The sequence below is a fragment of the Pinus tabuliformis genome, chromosome 9, assembly GCF_031772625.1.
Source record: "Pinus tabuliformis cultivar Carrire ecotype Pingquan chromosome 9, CPIR1, whole genome shotgun sequence".
Taxonomy (NCBI): domain Eukaryota; kingdom Viridiplantae; phylum Streptophyta; class Pinopsida; order Pinales; family Pinaceae; genus Pinus; species Pinus tabuliformis.
The window spans coordinates 1,610,180,701-1,610,204,387 of record NC_142307.1 but is presented as its reverse complement, the minus strand read 5'-3'; the positions used below and the strand labels follow the sequence as shown (position 1 = coordinate 1,610,204,387).

Sequence of the window (23,687 nt, the reverse complement as noted above, 5' to 3'; positions counted from 1 at the left end):
CCTTATTCTTCTTCCTAGGACACTGGGTTGCATAATGACCCAACTCCCCACAATGGATGCACTTTACCTTGGAGATGTCCTCCTTCTTTCTCTTCCTCTGCTGTCCCGCAAATGCCAGAGTTGCATTCTCTTCCTCCTCTTTCTTGATTCGACCTCCTTTGCTACTAATTCCTGCCTTGGTCAGTCGTCTGATCTCTTCTTGGCGAAGCGCTGCCCGCATCTCTTCCCATCTTGGAAGATTAGCTCTGCCCAGAATTCTTTGGACAAATGTCTCCCAATCCTCAGAGACTGCATTCAGGGCGGTCCTCACCATGAACTCTTGATCCGGTGTGGCCCATATGGAAGTAAGTTGGTCCCGAATCTCCTGCAACCTGCCGAGGTATAGATCTATCTGCTCCCCCTTCTGCATCCGGTACGACTGCAGCTGATTCTCTAGTAGCATATTCCTCTACATGGAAGTGACCTGATACAATGTCGTCAAGGTATCCCACATCTCCTTTGCCGTGTTCTTCTCGGTAATATGCTGAACTGCATGATCCTTGACCCCATCAAGGATTATGCACTTTGCCTTGGCCATTGCATCCTCATACCTTTCATTATCAGTGAGGTTGACTGGGATAGCCACGGTTCTCAAGGCGAAGCCCTTGATGCGATGTCTATCCAGAACAGACAGGATCCTGGCCTTCCAGATGACAAAGTTGGAAGCCCCGTCCAACCTGTCCTAATCCCTCAGTTCGTTCATTGCCATTTCCGCTCTTCTCCTGGACTCCCTCTGAGTCTCGATTTCCCTCTTGGAAATCCTCCTGCCAGCTGTTGAACTGCTCCTCTTCGATCCTCTATGCACCTACAACACGGATCTGGATTTCTTTGGCTAGAAATTTCTCAAGGCAGTGGTTCCCTCTACCTTGGTTCTGTCCCATTAGGTACTGTTCTATTTCGACAGCAACAAAACCCCACCAACTTCCCAATCCGCAATCTGCCCACAACTCCCTAGGCCCCAACAACTGAAGAAATTGAGCCTCTTAGCTCTGTGCAATCCTGACAAGTCTAAATCGCTCCATTGGCCAACTGCGTCAAGCCTACCTGACTGAGTAGGATGACGTGGCTCTTCGCGAGCCTCTTTTGCCTTCCTCTGCCTCTACGCTGGCCCTCTCTCTGGCTCGAAATGATGACGTAGGCCCTCTGCATCACCCCTTCTCTGCTGCTTTCTGCTTAGGAACAACTTCTGTCTCTCGGGACAACTGTTTTTGCTGCAAATTTTCTGATTTAGCTGGTGCCTTCAACTCCACTGTGATCTGCAATGCTCTGATACCATATTGATTTTTCTGAATCTAACACATTAGAAATTCATACCACATTATCTGGTTTATTTCACCTACTTGTTTATGCCTTAACAAGTTATCTAATCGTATAAATATTGAAAATAAACACAAATGCAGTTTCAACCATCTATAGGTCAACAATTGAAATAACAGACAAACACACAAGGGAAACCGTTATTTTTGGACAATCGTCCCTGGAAAAACCCAACTTGGGAAAATCGTTGCAGCAATTTTGAGGGTTTTATTAATAAACAGCTTTCTTGAGTACAACTAGGGTGCCAAACTGGCTCACCCAACAGAGATATCTATTTGGTAGTAATACCTCTCTTCGGAAGCAGATATTCAGCAAGTTTGCTCCACGAAATTCCTTCCAACGCTTCTCTGAGGCTCTGCGTCAGCTCTCCTGGCCTTTGTGTAGCTTTGAAACCCTCTGCGTCAGCCCTCTACTGCTCTGCGTTGGCTCTCTGGCCTTCTGCGTCACCCATGCAGGCCCTACTAGCCTCTACGCAGTCTCTCTGGGGCTCTGCATAGCCTCCTCTGTCACCGCGCTGGCTCTCCAGCACTATCTCTGCCTCTCTGCTATGCACTCACTGCCCCTCGCTGCAACTCAGATCACTTGTTTGAATTTTCTCAACAACCCCGCTCTAGAAAATCGAACTGACTGATCAATCTTGGTGTGTCTCCAACTGACCCTCAAGCCTCCTCTTATACTTTTTCTGTTTAGTCTTCAACAACAGAGATTAAATCTCTAATCAACGGCTAAGATTATATTTGGCTTGATCCATGTCTTTTAGAACATTCTCACCTAGTTTTATATTAATACCCATTAATATTTTTATTTTCCTAAGTTTAGACTTAGGAACACATTAAAAATATCAATTATTTTAATATCTCTCTAACTGGGTGGAATTTTCTCAAACCATTTATGGGTCTTGGAGATTTCATGTGCTTTAGCCTCTCCACCAATTTTCATGGCTAGAGCACATCCAATGCTACCCGAAATCAATAGATTTCAATTTTTGCACTTCAGGACCAGGGTTACGATGTATATTTTGTTGGGCAAAAGGTGTACATCAAACACTAGAGTTGGAAGAAGGTCAAATCGATTAGGATCAGGAGCAACAAGTTGTATAAGTTGCAGATTGATACTCCAAAGGCACTGATTAGCAACAATAGTAACAGAGACATGGGAGAGCTATGGCATAGGAGGATGGGGCACTTACATCATGGAGCAATCAAGTTGCTCAGGGAGACCGTGACAGGAGTTCTAGAAGTTACCATGAAACATGACAATGTGTGCAGAGGGTGCGTGCTTGGGAAGTTTGCAAAAGCAACGTTCCCAAGGAGTGAGAGTAGAGTCAAGGGTATGCTTTAGTTGATACATTAAAATATATGTGGCCCTTTGTCTACAAAATCTCTTAGGGATTATGAGTATTTCGTAACTTTTATCGACGACTTCTCTAGGAAAACTTGGATCTATTTCTTGAATAAAAATGATGAATTCTTCATTCGCTTCCAAGAATTTAAGGCTCTTGTGGAGAACACGACAGGAAAAAATATCAAGGTGCTTCGGACAAGCAATGGAGGTGAGGACACAGATAAAGCCTTCATGGGGTTCTGTGCGAAGGAGGGTATCAAAAGAGAGTGGACAACTCCATACAACCAATAGTAGAATGGGTTCGTAGAGAGAAAGAATAGAACGATAGTTGGGGCAGTGAGGGTGATGTTATATGACCAAGACATGTCTAGATTTCTTTGGGCAGAGGCATGTAGCACAACTATGTATATTTAGAATAGAGTTTCTCACTGATAATTGTGGAAGATGACACCTGAAGAGGCTTTTACAAGAAAGAAGCCAGATGTTGGACATTTCAGAATCTTTGGCATTATAGCTTATTTTCATGTACCAGATGACAAACGCACCAAGTTGGATCAAACTGCAGAGAAGGGCCATTTCGTTGGATACAACGTAACGTCCAAGGCATACATGATCTACATTCCTAGTAGCAGGAGGATTATCGTGAGATGAGATGTTAAATGTCAAGAGGAGAAAGCCTTCAGAAAATCTCGCGAGTTGTTAGCAGATGATTAGAGTGGGCTAGCAAAAGCTCCAAGGGCTGAGCAACAACCGCAGGGATAGTAGAGCACAAGTACAATTGCCAGTACAAGCACTAGCTTAGGTGTAGGTGGTCCAGTGAGTTCACAACAATCGAAGTAGCAAGGGCCAGGATGAAGAGCATGAAGCTCCACCCACCACTAGTAGAAGAAGAAACAGGGAGGTGCTTCAAACATTGAAGGATGTGCAAGAGTTCGTCGGAGTTCCTAGGGCAAGCACTAGAGAGCACAAACAACCAAACAGGTATAAGGCATTGGTGACAGAGGTCATTGACAGGGAGCCTTCTAGCTATCAGGAGGCTGCATAGCATCAGATGTCGCAGGATGCTATGGTGGAGTATAACTCCATCATGCTCAATGATGTATGGGAGGTCATGCCTAGACCAGTGGATAGGTCAGTAGTTGGCTCTCGATGGATCTACAAGATCAAGTATGCTGCAGATGGCAGTGTGGAGAAATATAAGGCTAGGTTCGTGGCCAAGGGTTTTTCTTAGAAGGAAGGCATAGACTATGTGGAGACCTTCGCTCCAGTAGCCAGATATACTTCTATTAGGGTCGTGATACCATTAGCAACACAAACGGGATGGTAGATTCATCAGATGGACGTCAACACTACTTTTCTGAACGGGGTGATAAAAGAGGTGTATATCGAACAACCAGAAGAATTTGAGACACATGGGAGGGATACTCATGTTTGTAAGTTGAAGATGGTGCTATATGGACTCAAGCAAGCTCCTAAGGCATGGTATGGTTAGATCGACAACTACTTGTAGCAAATGGGCTTCATGAAGAGTAAGGTAGATTCTAACCTCTATTATTTGATGGTTAGAGGTGAGCCGCTCATTCTCGTACTGTATGTGAATGATCTATTTTTGACAAGGTCATTAGGGCTCATAAAGGACTGCAAGAGGTACTTGGCAACAAAGTTCAAGATGAAGGACTTGGAACTAATGCATTATTTCCTAGGAGTGGAGGTATGGTAAACGGATGGGGAGATCTTCCTTGGCCAAGGGAGATATACTATGGAGATCTTGAAGAGGTTTAGGATGTAGGACTATAGATCCATGTTTATGCCTATGATTACCAACTGGAGGAAGATAAACGCATTAGAGGACACAACAATGGCCCAACCTTGTATAGGCAGCTCATTGGATCTCTTATGTGTTTGGTCAACACAAGGCCAAACATTTGTTTCCTGGTCAATATTCTCAGTCAATTCATGTTGGAGCCAAAGAGAATACATTGGACAACAATGAGACATGTACTTAGATATCTACGAGGTACAGTCGAGTATGGGTTGAGATATGCTTGAGGTGATGGTGTCAGTTTGATGGGATATACAAATGCAGACTGGGCAGGTTGTTCAGTGGATTGACAAAACATGTGAGGGTGTTGCTTCAGTATTTGATCAGGGGTTGTCTGTTGGTGCTGTTAAAATTTGGGTACCAGAAGACAAGTGGTTCCCTAAGGCTTTGATCTTTGGCCTAAAGAGAAGTGTCCAAATTTATTTCTACTTTTCTCCTAAAGTGACTTTATAAGTGGTAAAGTCAATTTAATTTAAAAGTGACTTTATAAGTGGTAAAGTTACATTCTAATTTAAAAGTGACTTTATAAGTGGTAAAGTTACATTCTACTTTAAAGGTGACTTTATTAAAGTGAATGAAGAATTAGAAAGTGAAAAAGTGACTATGGCAATAAAAGGTTAAGTGGGTCTTTAATTAAGTGGGTGAGTTAAAAAATAGAAAGTGAGAATTAAATGCACATTTATTCTCATCCCTAGATCTAAACGAATCTCAGCCATTAAACCTTAGGGTAACCCAAAAGGTCATTTAGAGAATAAAAGGAGAAGAGAAGAGGAAAAGATCAATTCATTCTTTCATGAGCATTTGAGAGAAAGAGAAGAGAGAGCAAGGAGAGAATTTCTGAGCAGTGAGGAAGTGAAGGAGAGCAGCAAGAAGACATTTCAGCGAATCTGGGCAGCAACATTTATTGGCATGCATCCCAAGGAAAAACCGTACAACAAGAGAAAGGCATAGAAATTAAGGAAGAGGGACAACAAGTTCTGGGCACATTTTTCGAGGCTGGCCGTACAAAATTTAATGTTGTTTTATTGCTGTAAAAATTTTGTTTTGGCTGTTTGCTGATTGGCACGATTTTCGAGGTGGAGTTCAAGCACGAAAATCGAGATAAGTTGTAATTTGTGGTCGCTGGAATTTTTACTATGTATTTCAGTTTCTTTGTAAAATCATTTTCAGAAATAAAGAAGAGCTCTCAAACTGGTTTTCCCCAAGAGTTGTAGGGGGTTTTCCAGGGTCACATTGACCAAAAATCACTGTGTTATTTTCCATGTGTGGCTGTCATAATTTTGCTGTGTTTTATTTCTGCAATTTCAGCAGTTGTGAAATCTCTAAATTTGTGTTTTCAGAAAAATATTATCATTTCCAGATTTTAGAATTTTTATCATGCTTGGATTTAAAATTAAATGCATGGAGTGATAGGGAAAGCTGATAATCAGAGTTGGGGTTGAAATTTCTTCATGGTATCAGAGCTTGGTTGGCTAAAAAGTGCAGTTTGGGACAACAAAGTGAAAATTATAGCACGCTGATTTTTACACAGAAAATAGAAATCTTTACCACAGATTTGAAAATTTCAATTTGGTAGGACAGTGAAACATGTCTTTGGGTTTGAGAGTTGAAGATAGGTTGGATGGGCAAAACAACTACAGTGCATGGAAGGAGAGAATCCAGAGCATCTTTGAGGAAGCAAAAGTCTGGGGCATTATGGTAAATACCACACAGAACCCAGTAGTAGTACATGCGGACCCTATATAGTTGGTAGAGTTTAACAAAAAGAATGCTAAGGCAAAAAGATTGATTTTGGAAGGAATCAAAGACCATGTCATTCCTCATGTGAGAGGAAAGACTTATGCACATGAGATGTGGACAACCTTGACCAGTCTTTACCAGAGCTCAAATGAAAACATAAAAATGGTCCTAAAGGAGAAACTGAAGGCCATTAAAATGGCTAAGACTGACAGTGCTACAACATACCTCACAAAGATCACTTTAGTGAGAGATGAGTTGGCAGCCGTAGGTGAGATCATTGCACCCACTGAGTTGGTGAGGATTGCTTTGAATGGTCTTTCCAAGACTAGGGAGAATTTTGTGGATGGCATTGTTGCACGGGAAAACCTTCCTGATTGGGAGAGGTTGGGGGATGATTGCATTTAGAATGAGATCAGAAAGAACCATCTTGGGGCAGCCAAATAGGTGGAGGAGGATGACAATGTGGCATTGTTAGCAAGAGGCAAGAAGGGCAGAGCAAAGAAGCAAGCTTCCAACAGTGGAGGCAAAAGCAAAGGTAAAGGCAAGCAGCAGAACAAGGAGAAGGACTATTCCAAAGTCAAATGTTGGAATTGTCAAAAGTTGGGACACTACGCTGTTGTGTGTCCGAAGAAGAAGAACAAGAAAGGGAAAGACAAACCCATGGCAGCTTCTGCAGAGATAGAGAGCTTCTCAGAGAGATTTGATCGGGAGTTTGGGTTCATAGCTTGTGAGTCCACTAGTGCAGGATCACCTGCCATACATGTTCAGAGGGAGTGTGCATTGCCCGCTACTAGCAGAGCATTTTCTAGCATTTGGTATGTTGACAGTGGCGTTTCCCGCCACATGATAGGATTCAGAGAGTACTTCTCAGAGCTTTCAGAGAGTGACACTGATATGGAGGTAGTACTTGGTGATGACAACATTGTTAGAGAAGTCGTTGTGGGGAAATTGGCATTTGATAGGAGACCCAAACCTCCCTTGAAAGTGTCAGATGTTCTATATGTGCCTGGAATGAAGAAGAACCTGATATCCGTCTCAGCACTTGAGGATAGAGGGTATGATGTGTTGTTCAGGAGAGGGCAGGTGCTTATATATCCTAGGGGAACTCCATCTTCTTCACCTGGAGAGATTGGTGTGCGCCATGCTAAGGTGTACAAGTTCTCATTCCAGCCCTTGATGGCATTGAGTAGTAGCACCTGAGACAGGACCGACAACAGATCTAGCAGTTTAGAGTTGTGTGAGATTTGGCACCTTAGGATGGGGCACATGTATCATGGGGCCTTGAGTACATTGTGGGAGATCACCACTGGTGTGCTAGATTTCAGTTCTGATCACCTTGATGTATGCAGATGTGCTATGGGGAAGTTTGCTAGATCCCCTTTCCCCAGCAGTGACAACAGAGCCACTGGGATCCTTGACTTGATACATACCAATGTGAGTGGTCGGATGTCTCATGTATCATTGAATGGCTACGAGTACTATGTTTTATTCATTGATGACCACTCCAGGAAGACCTGGATTTATTTCTTGAAGACCAAGAGTGAGGTCTTCAAGCGGTTTCAAGAGTTCAAAGCTCTTGTGGAGACCCAGACAGGTAGGAAGATCAAGGTCCTCAGGTCGGACAATGGAGGGGAGTATACCCTTGGTGAGTTTGTTGATTTTTGTGTTGAGGCAGGCATTAGGAGGGAGTTCACAGTTCCTTATTACCCCTAGCAGAATGGGGTTGCAGAGAGGAAGAACAGATCCATTGCAGGGGCTGCCAAAGCCATGCTTCATGATCAGGGGTTACCTTTATTTTTGTGGGTAGAGGCCTGCAACACTGTTGTGTACTTGCAAAACAGGAGTCCACATCGTGCCTTGGGGAATGTGATTCCGGAGGAGGCTTTTTCTAGGAAGAAGCCTAATGTTGGGCACTTTCGTATCTTTGGGTGCCTTACATATTCCTATGTCCCCAAGGAGAATAGGACCAAGCTAGAGCCCACTACAGACAAGGGCATCTTTGTGGGTTATGGCGAGACCTCGAAAGCTTATTAGGATTATATTCCTGCGCAGAGGAAAGTGGTTGTTAGGCGAGATGTGAAGTTCGAGGAGGAGAGAGCTTTCAGGAGGTCATGGGAGTTAGAGTATCCAGAGTCACTAGACCCTCAGGAGTAGCTGAGTTAGTCACAGGGATCCAGTGGTCAGGGATCAGGAGGTACGTCGATTACAGTGTCAGGTCCATCAGTGAGCAGTGGCTCTCAGAGTCAGGTGGGTGGTTCTTCGGGCAGCATGTAGGGCAGTCCATAGAGAAATTCACAGGGTAGTCCACTAATGGACAGTTCACATGCTACTTCAGCATCTATAGGCATAGGTTCAGGCATGAGGTCAGTTGACAGGCCTTCAGGAGTTCAGGCTTTTGATGATGATGAGGATTCTTTCACTCCGGTGGGAGAAGTATGCTCAGGGAAGAGGAAGCCCAAGTGGCTTCAAGATACCTTGCGTGAGGCCAAATCAGTTGTTGGGCCAAAGAGACAGGTTAGAGAGAGTAAACCACCTAAGCAGTTCTGCAGTTACATGACATTGGTAACAAGCATTGTTGACTCCGAGCCGTCTAGCTATGAGGAGACAGCCAGCCAGTAGGTCTGGAGAGAGGCCATGATGGAGGAGTATTCTTCTATTATGAAGAAGGATGTTTGGGAGGTAGTGCCGAGGCTTGAAGGTAAATCAGTTGTTACTTCCAGATGGCTTTACAAGATAAAGCATGCTGCAGATGGCAGTATCGAGAAGTTCAAGGCTCGATTTGTGGCGAGAGGGTTCTCACAGGTAGAGGGAGTTAACTATGAGGAGACCTTCGCTCCCGTAGCTCGGTATACATCTATTCGCTCCATTATATCGATTGCAGCAGAGATGGGTTGGAAGATCCACCAGATGGATGTGAAGACCGCATTTCTCAATGGCTTCATTCAGGAGGAGGTTTATATTGAGCAACCGTAGGGCTTTGAGGTGCATGGGAAGGAGTCCCATGTATGCAGATTGAAAAAGGCACTCTATGGCCTGAAGGAAGCTCCTAGAGCTTGGTACTCGAGGATTGATAAATACTTGCAACAATTGGGTTTCACAAAGAGTGAGAGGTTGATCCAAACCTATACTTCATTGTGGTGGGTGCGGAGCCTCTCATTCTGGTGTTGTATGTTGATGACTTGATCATCACTGGTGCAGAGAGACTCATTGAGGGCTGCAAGAGAGATCTTTCTTCAGAGTTTGAGATGAAGGATATCGGCTTGATGCATTATTTTCTGGGATTGGAGGTGTGGCAGGAGGAGGGGCATTTCTTCCTGGGACAAGGGAAGTACATTGTGGATATTCTTAGCAGATTTCACATGGAGGACTGCAAACCCATGTCTACACCTATGATCACTAACTGGAAGAAGCTTCACGCTTCTGATTCCAAGTTGGTGGATCCTACTCTATACAGATAGTTGATTGGTTGTTTGATGTATTTGGTCAACACTCGACCAGATATATGTTTTGCAGTTAACACTATGAGTCAGTTCATGTGTGAGCCCAGGAGAGTGCACTGGGTAGCTGCAAAACACATTCTTCGTTACTTGCAGGGGACTGTGGATTTTGGTCTAGATTATAGACAGGGTGATGGAGTGAGACTGGCAAGGTACACGGATTCAGATTGGGCAGGTTGTGCTTCAGATAGGAAGAGTACTTCCGGGTGTTGTTTTGGGTTGGGTTCAACAGTTGTGTTGTGGATCAGCCGAAAACAACAGTCAGTTGCATTGAGCTCAGCTGAGGCAGAGTATATGGCTGCTAGTTTGGCTAGTTGTGAGGCCATATGGCTTCGCAAGATGTTGTTTGGTCTATTTGGTCAGGCATTGAGACCTTCAGTAATTTACTGTGATAATCAGAGTTGCATAAAACTCACGGAGAATCCAGTTTTTCATGACAGGTCAAAGCATATTGAGATCAAGTATCACTTCATTAGAGACTATGTCCAAAAGGGAGCTGTCAAGCTTGAGTACATTTCTACAAATGAGCAGGTAGCGGACATTTTCACCAAAGCCTTACCATGGGGCAAGCATGTATACTTCAGAGACAAGATGGGAGTGGTGAGGAACACTTTCCTCGGTAAGAGGGAGTGTTAAAATTTGGGTATCAGAGGACAAGTGGTTCCCTAAGGCTTTGATCTTTGGCTTAGGGAAAAGTGTCCAAATTTATTTTTTACTTTTCTCCTAAAGTGACTTTATAAGTGGTAAAGTCAATTTAATTTAAAAGTGACTTTATAATTGGTAAAGTTACATTCTAATTTAAAAGTGACTTTATAAGTGGTAAAATTACATTCTAATTTAAAAGTGACTTTATAAGTGGTAAAGTTACATTCTACTTTAAAGGTGACTTTATTAAAGTGAATGAAGAATTAGAAAGTGAAAAAGTGACTATGGAAATAAAAGGCTAAGTGGGTCTTTAATTAAGTGGGAGTTAAAATAGAAAGTGAGAATTAAATGCACATTTATTCTCATCCCTAGATCTAAATGAAATTCAGCTATTAGATCTTAGGGTAACCCAAAAGGTCATTTGGAGAATAAAAGGAGAAGAGAAGAGGAAAAGATCAATTCATTTTTTCATGAGCATTTGAGAGAAAGAGAAGAGAGAGCAAGGAGAGAATTTCTGAGCAATGAGGAAGTGAAGGAGAGCAGCAAGAAGACATTTAAGCAAATTTGGGCAATAGCATTTATTGGCACGCATCCCAAGGAAAAACCGTACAACAGGAGAAAGGCATAGAAATCGAGGAAGAGGGACAAGTTTTGGGCACATTTTTTTGAGGCTGGCCATACGACATTTAATGTTGTTTTATTGCTGTAAAAATTTCTGTTTTGGCTGTTCGCTGATTGGCACGATTTTCGAGGTGGAGTTCAAGCATGAAAATCGAGATAATTTGTAATTTGTGGTTGCTAGAATTTTCACTGTGTATTTCAGTTTTTCTGTAAAATCATTTTCAGAAATAAAGAAGAGCTCTCAAACTGGTTTTCCCCAAGAGTTGTAGGGGGTTTTTCCAGGGTTACATTGACCAAAAATCAGTGTTATTTTCTGTGTGTGGTTGTCATAATTTTGCTGTGTTTTATTTTTGCAATTTCAACAGTTGTGAAATCTCTAAATTTGTGTTTTCAGAAAAATATTATCATTTCCAGATTTTAGAATTTTTATCATGCTTGGATTTAAAACTAAATGCATGGAGTGATAAGGAAAACTGATAACCGGAGTGGGGGTTGAAATTTCTTCAGGTGCAACAAGAAGTTGAAGTCTATAGCACTGAGTTTTGCAGAGGCAAAATACATGGTAGCGGGCATGGCCGCATGTGAAGCCATTGGGATTTGAAAGCTTCTAGTGGAACTGTTTGGTCAATAGTGGGATTCAACAAGTATCCACTGTGATAATCAAAGTTGCATCAAGCTCTCTGAGAATCCAATGTTCCATGATAGGTCGAAAGATATCAACATCAGGTACCACTTTATCAGAGATTGTGTACAACGTGGATTGGTTCGGCTACAATATGTTCCCACAGATCAATAGGTGGCAGATATTCTCACGAAGGCCTTGGGTAAGGAAAACTTTGTTTGCTTTAGGGATAAGTTTGGAGTAGTGGAGAACACCTTCCTCGCTAGGGGAGAGTGTTAGTTTTTGGTAGCTCGGACAAGTGTTATAGTCTCTATTGGTGTCTTAATTAGATTAATTAGCCAATTATTAAATATTTTCTTATGTCTAACTTAAGAAAGTTGGTTAGTTAAATCAGATTAATCGAGGAAAATTGATTTTGCTCTAGAGACTTCCTGAAAAGTCATTTGATGGAGTCAAGATGATCTTAGCAATTGATTGTGATTAGATCATTGCTGTTGATTGCTCAACAAGAGATTATAAGAGAAAATCGATGGGGCTTTTGGAAAAACACACAAGGCAGTTCGAATTACCTAGTTACAGTAAGAGCAAGGGCGCGGTTTGAGCAAGGAAGATGTTGATAAAAGGGTTTTAGTAGAGAAGATTGGGGAGAAGATTTCTGGAGGATTTTTCTCAGAAGATTTTCATATTCCAGTGACAGGAAGGAGGTCGAATTTAGCAGTGCGAATAGCCAGTTTGTTAGTGTGTGTGACAAAGGGGCCCGATTTAGCTTCCAATTCCGGGATCAGTTTCTCGGAGGGAGTGCAAGTTGGTCAGATGAGTTGTTGGAGGCTGATTTGTTTGCAAGATCATTTTCTCGGAGGCAATGCGAGTTGCTGGAGTAGCCAGTGCGAGTTTGCAGTTAACCAGTGTGAATTGCTAGGAGAAGTGCAAATAGCATAGAGAGGCGATGATACTCTGCAGGAGGATACTTTGTGGTTTCCAGGTCGATTAGGTCAAGAGAAAAATATTTGCTGGAGCTTTGCCAGTGAGAGGCAAGCAAATTTTAATTCTCAATTTTTGCTGAAGATTAATAATAAATTATAAAACCCTCATCTGCTGAATTGGTTTTCCCCACATTGGGGGTTTTCTAGGGACTATTGTCCAAAGATATTGGTGTTCACTATTTTGTTTGTGTGCATTATTTTCGTAGTTGCTGTTATTATTTGTGAAAATTGCAGTAGCGATTTATTCGTTATTTGTCGTGATTAATTTCTGAAGACAAATAATTCCTTAGAAGATAGAAGAATAAATTCTGGTAACTGCAATTAAGGAAATTTCACTGAAGGCCTAGATGAGGTTTGTCTTCATTAGGAAATGGGAGGGCTTGCACCATCATCAGTGCCCTCAACGTTGGAGCAGAGATAGAGATTCAACCACATGGAGATCCATGAGACCCAGTTTGTGCCCCTAAACACATTTGGGGGTCCACAGGATGATTTACACTGAGGCAAAGGGGCCAAACCCTCCATCATGATTTTAGAGGCCCTCTAGAGTCTACACTATACTCGGCACAAGACGGCCTCAATGCATGCCCTCTAGAGGCCTACGCATGCATGACATCAACATTTTGGCCCTCTTTTGGAGATGTATTTTGATTTGCACATTGGTTACTAGGTCAACTTGTGACCTAGAGGCTTTTCTTGCCCATTATTTTATGATTTTAGGGGCTTGTAGGCAAAATAGGTTATGTTAGACCTCATATATATTAGAGAGATGTCATTTCATCTCTCATCATCATCACACTTGGGATTTCAGCCTCCTTAGAGAGACTCACACTTGTTCTTTTCTTGGACTATTGGATGATTGGATGCATTTTGATATTTGGAGCTGATTTTTGGACATCTTTTGGAGCTATTCTTGGCATAATGGATGGATTTTCTTGCTAAATTGTCTTGTAAGTGCTTTATTGTTGAATATCTTTCTTTTTCATGTCTAATGTATGGAATGAGTAGTTCTAATCTATGCTAAATTGTGCCCTAATTGTTGATAATTATCTATTGAATGCTAGTTAGAAGAAATTTGCATGCATTATTCATTCATGACATTGTAAGAATTATCCTAGTGGTGAAACTCTTCCCATAAACTCCATTATTCCTTGAGTGGGTAAATGCTTGGAAATTGAGCTAGGGCATCAATTTTCAGCCTCCTTAAGAGCAAGATTGGCTATCCTTTGACATCCATGACTCCATATACCCAAGGGACAAGGCACTAGTCCAAGTCTTTGGTGATCATTCTAAAATTTTATCCATTTTCTCCTCCTTTTAATTCAATCCTTTTAAAGCTAGGGAGAAAATCTAATGCTTGGAGCGAAATTTTAGGGAGGAGGATTTTTTTTGATTTGAGAGCTTAAACATCAAGAGATAGGACTAGGCTACCTAACCTATCAATTTGGTGGACATCCTCTCAAATTTCATCCATAAAATCTCTTGCCCTAGGTGTTGCTCTAAGAGGGAAACCCTAGGTTCTTTTTGTTGAGAAATGTAACTAGTTTCAGTTCTCATAATTGTTGTACTCATTTCAATATGTATCTTGTGTAACAAACAAGAAAAGAAAAGAAAAGTTATTATTATCAAAGCATGGGTTTCATGCTCATTATTGATGGTCTTATAGGTAAAAGCACATTCTTCATGCTTCTAAGGTTTGTTAGGTCTTAGGATTTATTGTCTTGAGTCAAAGGAGTCAACATCATAAGACCCTTCCTAGAGAAAATATATATGTAAAAATAATTATTTTCGAGTCTAGAAAGTTCTAGAAGCTCCAGAGTACAAGTCGTCCCTAGGATCATCAAGTCAGCCTAAAGGAGGGAGTTCAACCCCTTGAGAAGGAATTTGTGAGACACACACTCACAAGTTTGATCTATCAAGAAAGAGCTCGATCTGTAGCTGGGAAGCAAGAAGAAGAAGAGCAAAAGTTTGGGAGAAGAAAGAAGGATGAAGAATCTCTGTTTTGGGCTCTATCTCTATCACACATGCAAAGATCTAGGGTTCTTGGTGCTGCAGAAGGAGGCCAAAATTGTAGGTCTGAGTTGCAGTAGGACGAAGTGCAAAATCTTGTAGCTGGAAGGGAGGAAACCCTACATTGACCTCGTTGACGTTGGAAGAGCTATCGTGCTCTAGGAAGGTTTAAGGAGGAGGTTGGATTAGGGTTTCTAGAGGAGCTGCAAGGACAAAGTTGCAGGGTTGAAGTTGCTAGACGAGTTGCAATATTGAAACTGGCAGGTCGAAGTTGCAATTTGAAGTTGGTTGATGCAGAATCAAGGACTTAAGGAAGGGCTGACTTGGTACTAGGAGAAGGACCGGTCTAGGGTTTGGGTCTTTGTATCTCATTTGAAGCAGATTCTAAGAAGAGAAGAGTTTCTGAGTTTTCCCCTTGGAGGGGTTTTGCCCTGGTTGAGAGCCTGATATTTGTGTCCTCTATTGTTGCTATTGTTGTTCTTGATATTGTTTGATGAAAAGATCTAACTAAAGAACTAAAGAAGATAAATAAGAATTCACAAGCAAATATCAAGGTTAAGGAAAATAAGATTAATAGCTGCCACTTTCCATTTTCCAACACTTTCCCCTCAACTTGAGAACTTTCTTGAGGGTTTCATGAGCCTTGGATTAGCTAAATATCGTTGTAAGAAACCCTTTCCTTTGGGCCTTGACCTTGTGAATACCTATCACCATCGAAAACCTTAAAACCCTAGGTCTCGAGCCTTGTTTTTCTAGGGCTTTTCTTGGAGAGCGATTTGCTTCTTTGAAGCCATCATACCATTATTGCACCTCTTTTTGAATGAGCTTTAGTAGGGTCATTTTGTACTTTATCATTATCATATCTATTTTAAGTGATTCTTCCTTTATCGAGACTCCTCCCATCGATGAAAATCCTAAAAGAGCAAGGGGTTTTGGCTAAGGTGACATTGGGCCTTTACTCCATTGTTGTCCCATTGTCCAGTTTATACCTTTTAGAGTTTCCCTCTCCAAGGCTTGCTAGATTTTGTGGCAACAGGGAGCATAGCTTAAGTGTCCAAGCTTGCTTTTAATGATTTAACATTTATTTACCCCTTAATGATGAGTCAGTTTCTTGCTCATCAGGGTTGGGACATGCAAGGGTTCTTTTATTATGTGATGGAACATCAAGTGTCTAGAACCGGATGATGGCTAATGAGGGGGGTAAAGCTCATGCTAGGCTTTTTCCCCCGAGCTAATTAATGTCCCAACCATATTTTGCATTTCAACTTTCTTTTTCTTTCATTATGTCCATTCTATGCTTTTTATCGTTCTTTTAGCTGCATCAACCTCTAGGGAAAAGTTTCTGGCCTAGACTCAAGGATGAGGATATGAGGATGCCAATCCCAATGAACAAATGAGCACAAGTCTGAAGAATGGAGCTGAATTCTGGGGAACGGTGGAAAATGGTAAGTATGGAAATATCATGGACACACTACATAATCCAAGTCTCCCAAGTAGTGCCCCTCCTCTAACCCTAAGGCCTCAAAGGAGGTGCCATTGGACTAGGGTCAAAAACTAACCTCCCCGGTAAAGTGAAAGAACATAGTTACAATCAAGATCGGTCAATTATTCAGATCACCCCTTAATCCATGTTAAAATGCCCAAAACATTAAGTAAAAGCACATGATTGCAAAATGTTTGAAGTACCTGCTGAATGATGGCCCACCTTCCTTCAAGAGGAAAACTGGATGGTGAGAGGTATCTGACCGTGCAAATAGCGGAGGAATATGGCATATCATTGTGTATTGAGCAATATAGGGACGCTAGCTGGTTGGTTGCCCAAAGAAGGAGAAACTTTTTCTTCTATGGGGTTACACACTTTTTAGTGGGTAACAGAGATTTAATCGAAAGGTGCTAGTTTGTGAGGTAACAAGTCCCAAATTCTACATTTTATTTTATAAGCTTTTATTCTGTTCTTATTCTTAGGGAACTTTGAAGGCAGACTTATCTGCTGATTTCTTCTTGAGTTTTGCACAGTTTTTAGATAGGAAAGACAGCAGTAACCCCTTTGGGGAGACACCCAACTGTGTTTGGAAAAGCATCAGCCCGAATAGAGAGGCATTTAGCAAGTGACAGGGCTAAACTGCCTACAGTGGTCGCTCAGATTTGTTTGTCTTTAGGTGCTTTTCATGGTAACAGTTGGAAAGGGAGCTTGCTCTTGAGCACAGCTTCCCCATCTTCAGCAGAAATTAGGGACAATTTCCTGTAAGCAGGGAGGAAATGAAGAGATATAACCACCTTTTGAAATCTTATTCTATTTTAATAGTTTGGTAATTTTTTGATTTTCTTTCTATACAGTACGATCTTTAGGGGATAATGTAATTTTTGCTAACTATTAACCTCATTTTGATCATCTTGTACTCCAGTTTGAATGTACAGAAGACTTTTAATATGCTGAATTATTCTCCTCTAGAACTTTCATGTCCACGTGAGTTTGCTCATATCAATCATTTAATGTCCACGTGAGTTTTCTCATATCAGTTGTGGCCTTCTGGAAGTTATATGACAAGCAGTCACAGGGAAAACATTGCGTCAGACTTCATCTACATAGGACCCCAAATTTACAGTAACCAAGTAACTCATTCATGTATTTTGAAATTTGAGCTTCCAAACAACATAGCTTCAGCAGTCAACTAGAAAGAGAAAAAATAAATAAGAAGAGGGAAAGCAATTCCATTACAGATGCAGATCCTTGGAATGTTTTTGCTGTCATTATTGTGCAGACTGGATTAAGGGTGAAGGAAAAGCAGATGGACAGAGATCAGTGACTGCCTTTTATCCTGAAAGCAGACCAGTTTCTAATGGTATGCTTGTTTCATGATTTGGCTTACTTTCCTGAATAGTTATCATGATTAGAAGTCTGATATAAAAGAATCACCTTTTGGACTTCTACAGTGAGTGTAATAATAACAGGACTCTCTGCTGACTATACAAGAATGGAATCATTTGGCAATGTTGATGCATTTGCTGAGACCCTGGTATAGAATTTGCTGCTTATCATAGAGCATTTCAGTTCCCTGTTATAAAGCAATGCAGTTTTTAACATGATAATTTTTTTAAATATATCTTTTAATGGATTTCTTTTTTTTTTGTGTTGATTTCTTTGATTGTTTATCAGGTTAATTCTCTAGATAGAAGTTGGAAAAGACCACCAGGACAAGCAGCAAAGCTGCTTGCTGCAAAATCCAAGAATGGTACTGATTTTCCTGTTAGAAATTGATGTAGACTCACAAACAGAGAGATGATGGAAAATTTGATGATATACTTTATAAGTGCTTCATGCTTCCCACATTGAGTGCATTTGCATGTATATGACAGGCCCCCGTTCTGGTTTCCTCATAAAGCATGTCTCACCTAATTATGTTTTTATTGCACCATTGATGATTTTATTACATCATTGACAACTTTGTCCTAAAATATATATTTATGACTTCCTAGAACTCTGCACCTCCCAATAGGTTCCTGAACTCTTCTTTGCTGAATGCTTTCATGAAAATATGTGCAACTTGGTTCTGTGGCCTGCAAAAATCAGTACTCTCTCTTTATTCTGCACTTGTTCCCTGGTGTAATGGTGGTACACCTCTATGTGTTTTGTTCATGTGCAAAAAATTGGATTATCATCATCTTTATTGTAATTGGGCTGTCAAAAGGCAAAGTTGCTGGCTGGATCTGTTTCATCTTTAGTTCACTTAATACCCTGCAGAGCCAAACTCCTTTACAAGTCACTCCATCTGCTGCTCTGTATTTTGCTTACGTTAATGAAAATCCAACAAAACATAGTTATTTTCTCGTCCAGGAAATTTGACCTCGCCAAAGGCTGAAAGAATAATTGAATGTTGCCTTCTGTCATCAACCACTTCTGCCCAGTCTGCAGCTATAAATCCACATTATTTTCAAATGCAAGCCCAAAATGCAGTCTACCTTTGATATACTTTACTTTTTTCCCAAGGAAAATGTTGCAGGATCACTGAACTTTGGTTATGAGTGATTCTAGCTAGGAGGACTTGGTGTCTGCAAGGTGATTTGGGATAAATTAGAGAAGTATCTGCTGCTATAATCGAATGCTTTAGATCAGCCCTAAGGCTGAAAGTTGACAGGGTTAGATCCTAGAAACTTCAAGTAAATGAAGTGAAATTTGAGATTTGCATTAATTGCCTCTGCCACCAAAATGGGTAACGCCATAGGAGAAAACTTTTCTCCTACATTTGACAGCCAGCTGGATAGCCAGCCAGCCAGCAGACCTTGACAGCTACTATTTGATGATGATGTGCCATGTGCCTCTGCCATCTGCACCAGTGACATGCCTCTCATTATCTGGTATTACCACTTGGATGAAGGTGGGCAACTATTCAAAAGGTATTTTGATCGTCTTGCAATCGGGTGCTTAAACATGTTTGTTTTAGGCATTTCGTATGGATAAAGGGGTGATATGGAAGATTGACGGTCCAATTTTGAATGTAAATCTGTTCTCTCACCTTACCAGGGGGGTTAATCTTTAGCTCTAGTCCAATAGGACTTCCCTTAAGGCCTTAGCGTCATAGGAGGGGCACTACTTGGAAAAGCCGGATTGAGATAGCGTGTTCATTATCCCTTACACCATACTTGACACTTTCCATCACACATTACAAGCCCCATATACCACATCCATTCTTCGGGTCTAACTTGTCATTGGTTCATTGGGATTTTGCACCCATATGTCCACACTCCTTGAGTAGGGCCGGAAAACAATGCCTTGGAGGTTGATGCATCTAAAAAAATGGAAAAGCATATCATGGCTACAATAAAAGAAAAAGAAGAAAATCAAAATGCAAAAGATGGTCGGGACATAAGTTAATGTTAGAAAATTAGAAAGGCAGAAATATTTTCTTCTATAGATAATTACTTGTGATTCTTTTATCTTTATGTTCTTCTTTTATCTTTTAGTTCATCAAGCAATTACCAAAACAATAGCACAAGGACAACAGATGTAGGCGGACAGTCAGGGAAAATCCCTATCTAGGGGAAAACCCAGTCAACAATTATTCCTTCAATAGTTTCTTGAGATAATCCAAGACTCTTGACCTAGACAAGATTTCCTCCACACCAAGTCAGCGCTCAATCCTTCTTGCAGATGATAATCCTTCACTAGTAACTTCGACCTAGCAGCATCAACTTGTAAGCAACTTCGACTAGACAAAGAAAAACTTCGATTTCCCTAGATACTCATCTGAAGTGAGAGATAGATGGCTCAAAATTTCGATCTTGATGTCTTTTTTCTTTCTTCCAAACTGCACACCCTTTCCTAGCCCTTTTCCAGCTCTTTTCCAACTTTGTACTTCCAACTTCTTGCTTCTGGATATTGAACTTATCAGAGAGAGTGAATTGATTCAAATGAATTCGAATTGCCTTGTATATATAGCCTTCCAGTGAGGTTGAATTGTCCTTCTTGAAGCTGGCTTGATCTCTTTGAGGCCGACTTGGTGTGGAGGTGACAAATAACATATTTGACTCAATATAAATTCTTTTTACATGATTCAAAAGCCCAAGGGGGGTCTCTTTTAATGGACACTGATTCTAATGACTCAAAATAAATCCTAGAAGTCCTCAATGGGGACTTTTGACCTAAAACATGATGACCCAAGCATGAAACCCATGCTTTAATAAGTCATAATAATAATAATAAAAATATTTTCTTCAGTCTTTTAATAAATGCATTTCATTGTGACTAAAATACATTTATGAAGACCGAACCTAGTTACATATTTCAACACTCCCTCTTAACTAGGGAGGTATTCATAAGTACAAGTACAAGGAAGATCTCAAAACACATGAACCATGAAGAATTTTGGGCAATGCAATGCCATGGACTAGATTCCTGACCAAGGCAATCTATCCAAGGTCTTTCAACAGTTTCAACAGTTTAGGCACTCACGATGCCATGGACTAGATTCCTGACCATGGCAATCTATCCAGGTGGGACTAAGATGAACTAAAGCTTTCACCGTCTCTAGGTACCATCAAGCTTACTTACTAACCATCAACCCAGGGATCTAGGTGCATATCCAAGGTCAGAGCTCCATGACCAACACCACCCTCCCTACTTCGGGAACTAGACATCAACACATAGTGCCGACCATATGTCCTCCTAGGCAATGTGTCCTACACACAATGCCTCAACACTTCGATTATTCCAATTGGTAACAAATCCTCCCTTACCAAATAGATCAGTAACAAATCTCTCTCGATCAAACTGATCGATAACCAACATGCTCTCAAACCTTTGAGAGATTTACCTATACAAACACAACCCTAATCAGTAACAAACTTTCAAATGTACACAAATAAACACAAACCTCCAGGGTCTTCCAAACAACTGATGTTGCTTTTCAGTTTATCATAGCAGGGCTTCCAAAAGATTCCTTAATCATACATCTTCCTTTCTACTTCACATGCAACAACATATTCTACAAATAGATCCGACTTTTCTCATTTCAGCAACCCCTCAAAATACATTCTCCAATTTTCTTCTTTCAAGGTGTCCAAAATGACTATTATATGCCTTCCTCTCAACTTAGGGAGATTTATTTTATCCAAGCTCCCTCTCAACTTAGGGAGATTTCTTTCATCCAAGCCCCCTCTTAACTTACAGAGCTCCACTTTTTTTCTACAATATTGGAGAATCCTTCATGGCTTCCATCCTTCTTATCAGAGTTATCATGACCATTATCATTCACATAACTTTCTTCATCATGCTTATCATAACAACTTTACGAGCATCTTCACCATCTTGAAGATTATGTACTTGCACAACTTAGATAGCAAGTACAACCAAATCTATAGAGGCATGAAGTTAACCATATCAGAAACATATAATGCAAGCATTCAACTTTAGACATCAAATACCTAAACTTAGTTAGGTTCACCAACAACAAGAAACACATACTTTTATACTTCGACTATATGCTAGGGTTTTTGTCATAAACCTTAAATTTCATCATCAAGTCTTCGAGCACCTCAATCAAGAGAATAATTGTCATTATATCTAAGGCTTCAATATTTCTTCCAGAGGTACTGAATACTCTACTACAAAATATTGCAAACCCTAGAAGCAAATTAAACAATTATAGTTCTAAAATGCATCTAACAACTTTAGAACTCATATGTTAGACTTTCACTAGGATTTAGTGTAAGATCCTAGATTTCATACATGAACCATCAAAACCAATCACTCAGATTCAGATTTCAACAATCTTTCATAAATCTCAGATTATCACACTTGTCATCACATATTAGAGAATTGGACTTCTACTAAGGTTTAGTTACAAAACCCTAGAATTCACAAATACTATCATCCTAGAGAATCAAACTTTGACTAGGTCTTAGTTCCAAACCCTAGGGCTCATGACCATCAATAATTAGGTCAACCTATATATCTAGAATTCCATCATCATGCGCAAGCATATCATAACATGTGTTAGTCAAACCCAATGACACAAATATCAATATATTAAGGTTAAACATATAACAAACTTGATCAGATGAGGGTTTCGATTGGACAAACACACATATACCTAGGATTTTATTTCTAAGACATTATCTAAAATAAGGGTCTTGCTTATACACCCTACCAAACCCTAATGATCTAGGGTTTCAATACATGACATAACAAATCCTTTAAAACTTCGAAAGTTTGAGATTTTATTAAACCCTAACAAGTTAGGGTTTTTCATAACCATACCAAAACCTTAAACATGACATCATCAAAGCATCAAACATTTTCTTTGGACTTCATCAATAACCCTAAGTAGGCTAGGGTTCCACACATTATCATTGACATACCTTAAGTTAGGGTTTTTCATAGAGAACCTTTCTAGGGTTCCACAAGAGTAATCAAAAATATGAGGAGGGTAGATTTATCTAATGTTGAATCACCCAATCAAGAATCTTTATGATTCAAGAGAGCTAGATAGAAAATTATAGTAATAGTTTATCAAGAATGAATATGAAGAGAGAAACAACTTATAGTTTAAGACATACCTTTGTTTCTTAACAAACTTTGTAATTCCAATGCTTTGTCTTGTGAAGCCTTCTTCCATGTGCCTTGAGTATTCAGCAAGCTTTTCCTAAACAAGGAAAGTATGAATACAAATGTGCTTAGTATTTAATGCAAACAAAACTAGATAAGTAAGGAAAACTAAAAATGAAAAGGTAATAAGATACTTATCTTTAGAATTTGGTGAGGGCTCCCTCCAACCTTGAGGGATACCTATAACCTTATAAAACAAATCAAAAATGTTCTTCCAAAATGTATTAAACCTACAAATACTTGAAATAAAAAATGAAACAACTAAAGCTTAGAGCAAAGGACTTATAGTGTAGGTCCCTTATATCCAGTTCTTCGGGTTTATTCTTTTTTGGAGATCCTTCTTCAACAACATTGGCTTGGTCTCAGTTTCTTTTCCTATTCTTCGGATTGTCAGGACAGTCACTTCTATAGTGACCCATTTTGTGGCATTGGTAGCATTCTATTTTGGACATATCAACCTTCCTTCTTGGCCCTTTTGACTTCTTGAAGTTTCCTTTCTTGTGAGAAGTAGAGTATGCATTTGAAACCTTTTCTTCTTCATTGTTGGATACTAATGATATTCTCATTTCTTCTTGATTGCAAACATTCCATAATTGCTCCAAGGTAGGAGCTTCTTTCCAGCTGTTGAGACTTGAAGCAAAAGAACTCCACATAGGTGGCAATCCCAATAATGTAGTAATTACTAGCTCCTTTTCTGGTATAATTCCATCTATGGCTTGAAGTTCATCTCTAATTCTAGATATTCTTACAAAGAAGGAAGCCACAGTGTCATCCTTTGTCATTTTTGTAGTCCTTAATTCCTTTAGACTTGCTACTTTACCTATGTTCTTGATAGTCAACAATTTGGATAAGGCTTCATACATTTCTTGAGCATGGTCTATATTGGAGATGTACGGGACAAGATTGTCCTTTATGCTTTCTACCATCAGTGTCATAGCCAATA

At 40.4% G+C, this 23,687-nt stretch overlaps 1 protein-coding gene across 2 annotated transcripts in view; it reads left to right on the top strand.

The window, feature by feature from the left end:
• LOC149154944 (psbP domain-containing protein 3, chloroplastic-like) overlaps nt 1-23,687 on the top strand; it is a 290,689-nt gene that overhangs the window by 65,304 nt on the left and 201,698 nt on the right. For both annotated transcript variants that reach the window (XM_089441533.1, XM_089441534.1), the window contains exons 5-7: nt 17,403-17,483; nt 17,575-17,657; nt 17,798-17,873. In XM_089441533.1, the coding sequence (XP_089297659.1) occupies nt 17,403-17,483; nt 17,575-17,657; nt 17,798-17,873 (240 nt within the window). The remainder of the gene's footprint in view (nt 1-17,402; nt 17,484-17,574; nt 17,658-17,797; nt 17,874-23,687) is intronic.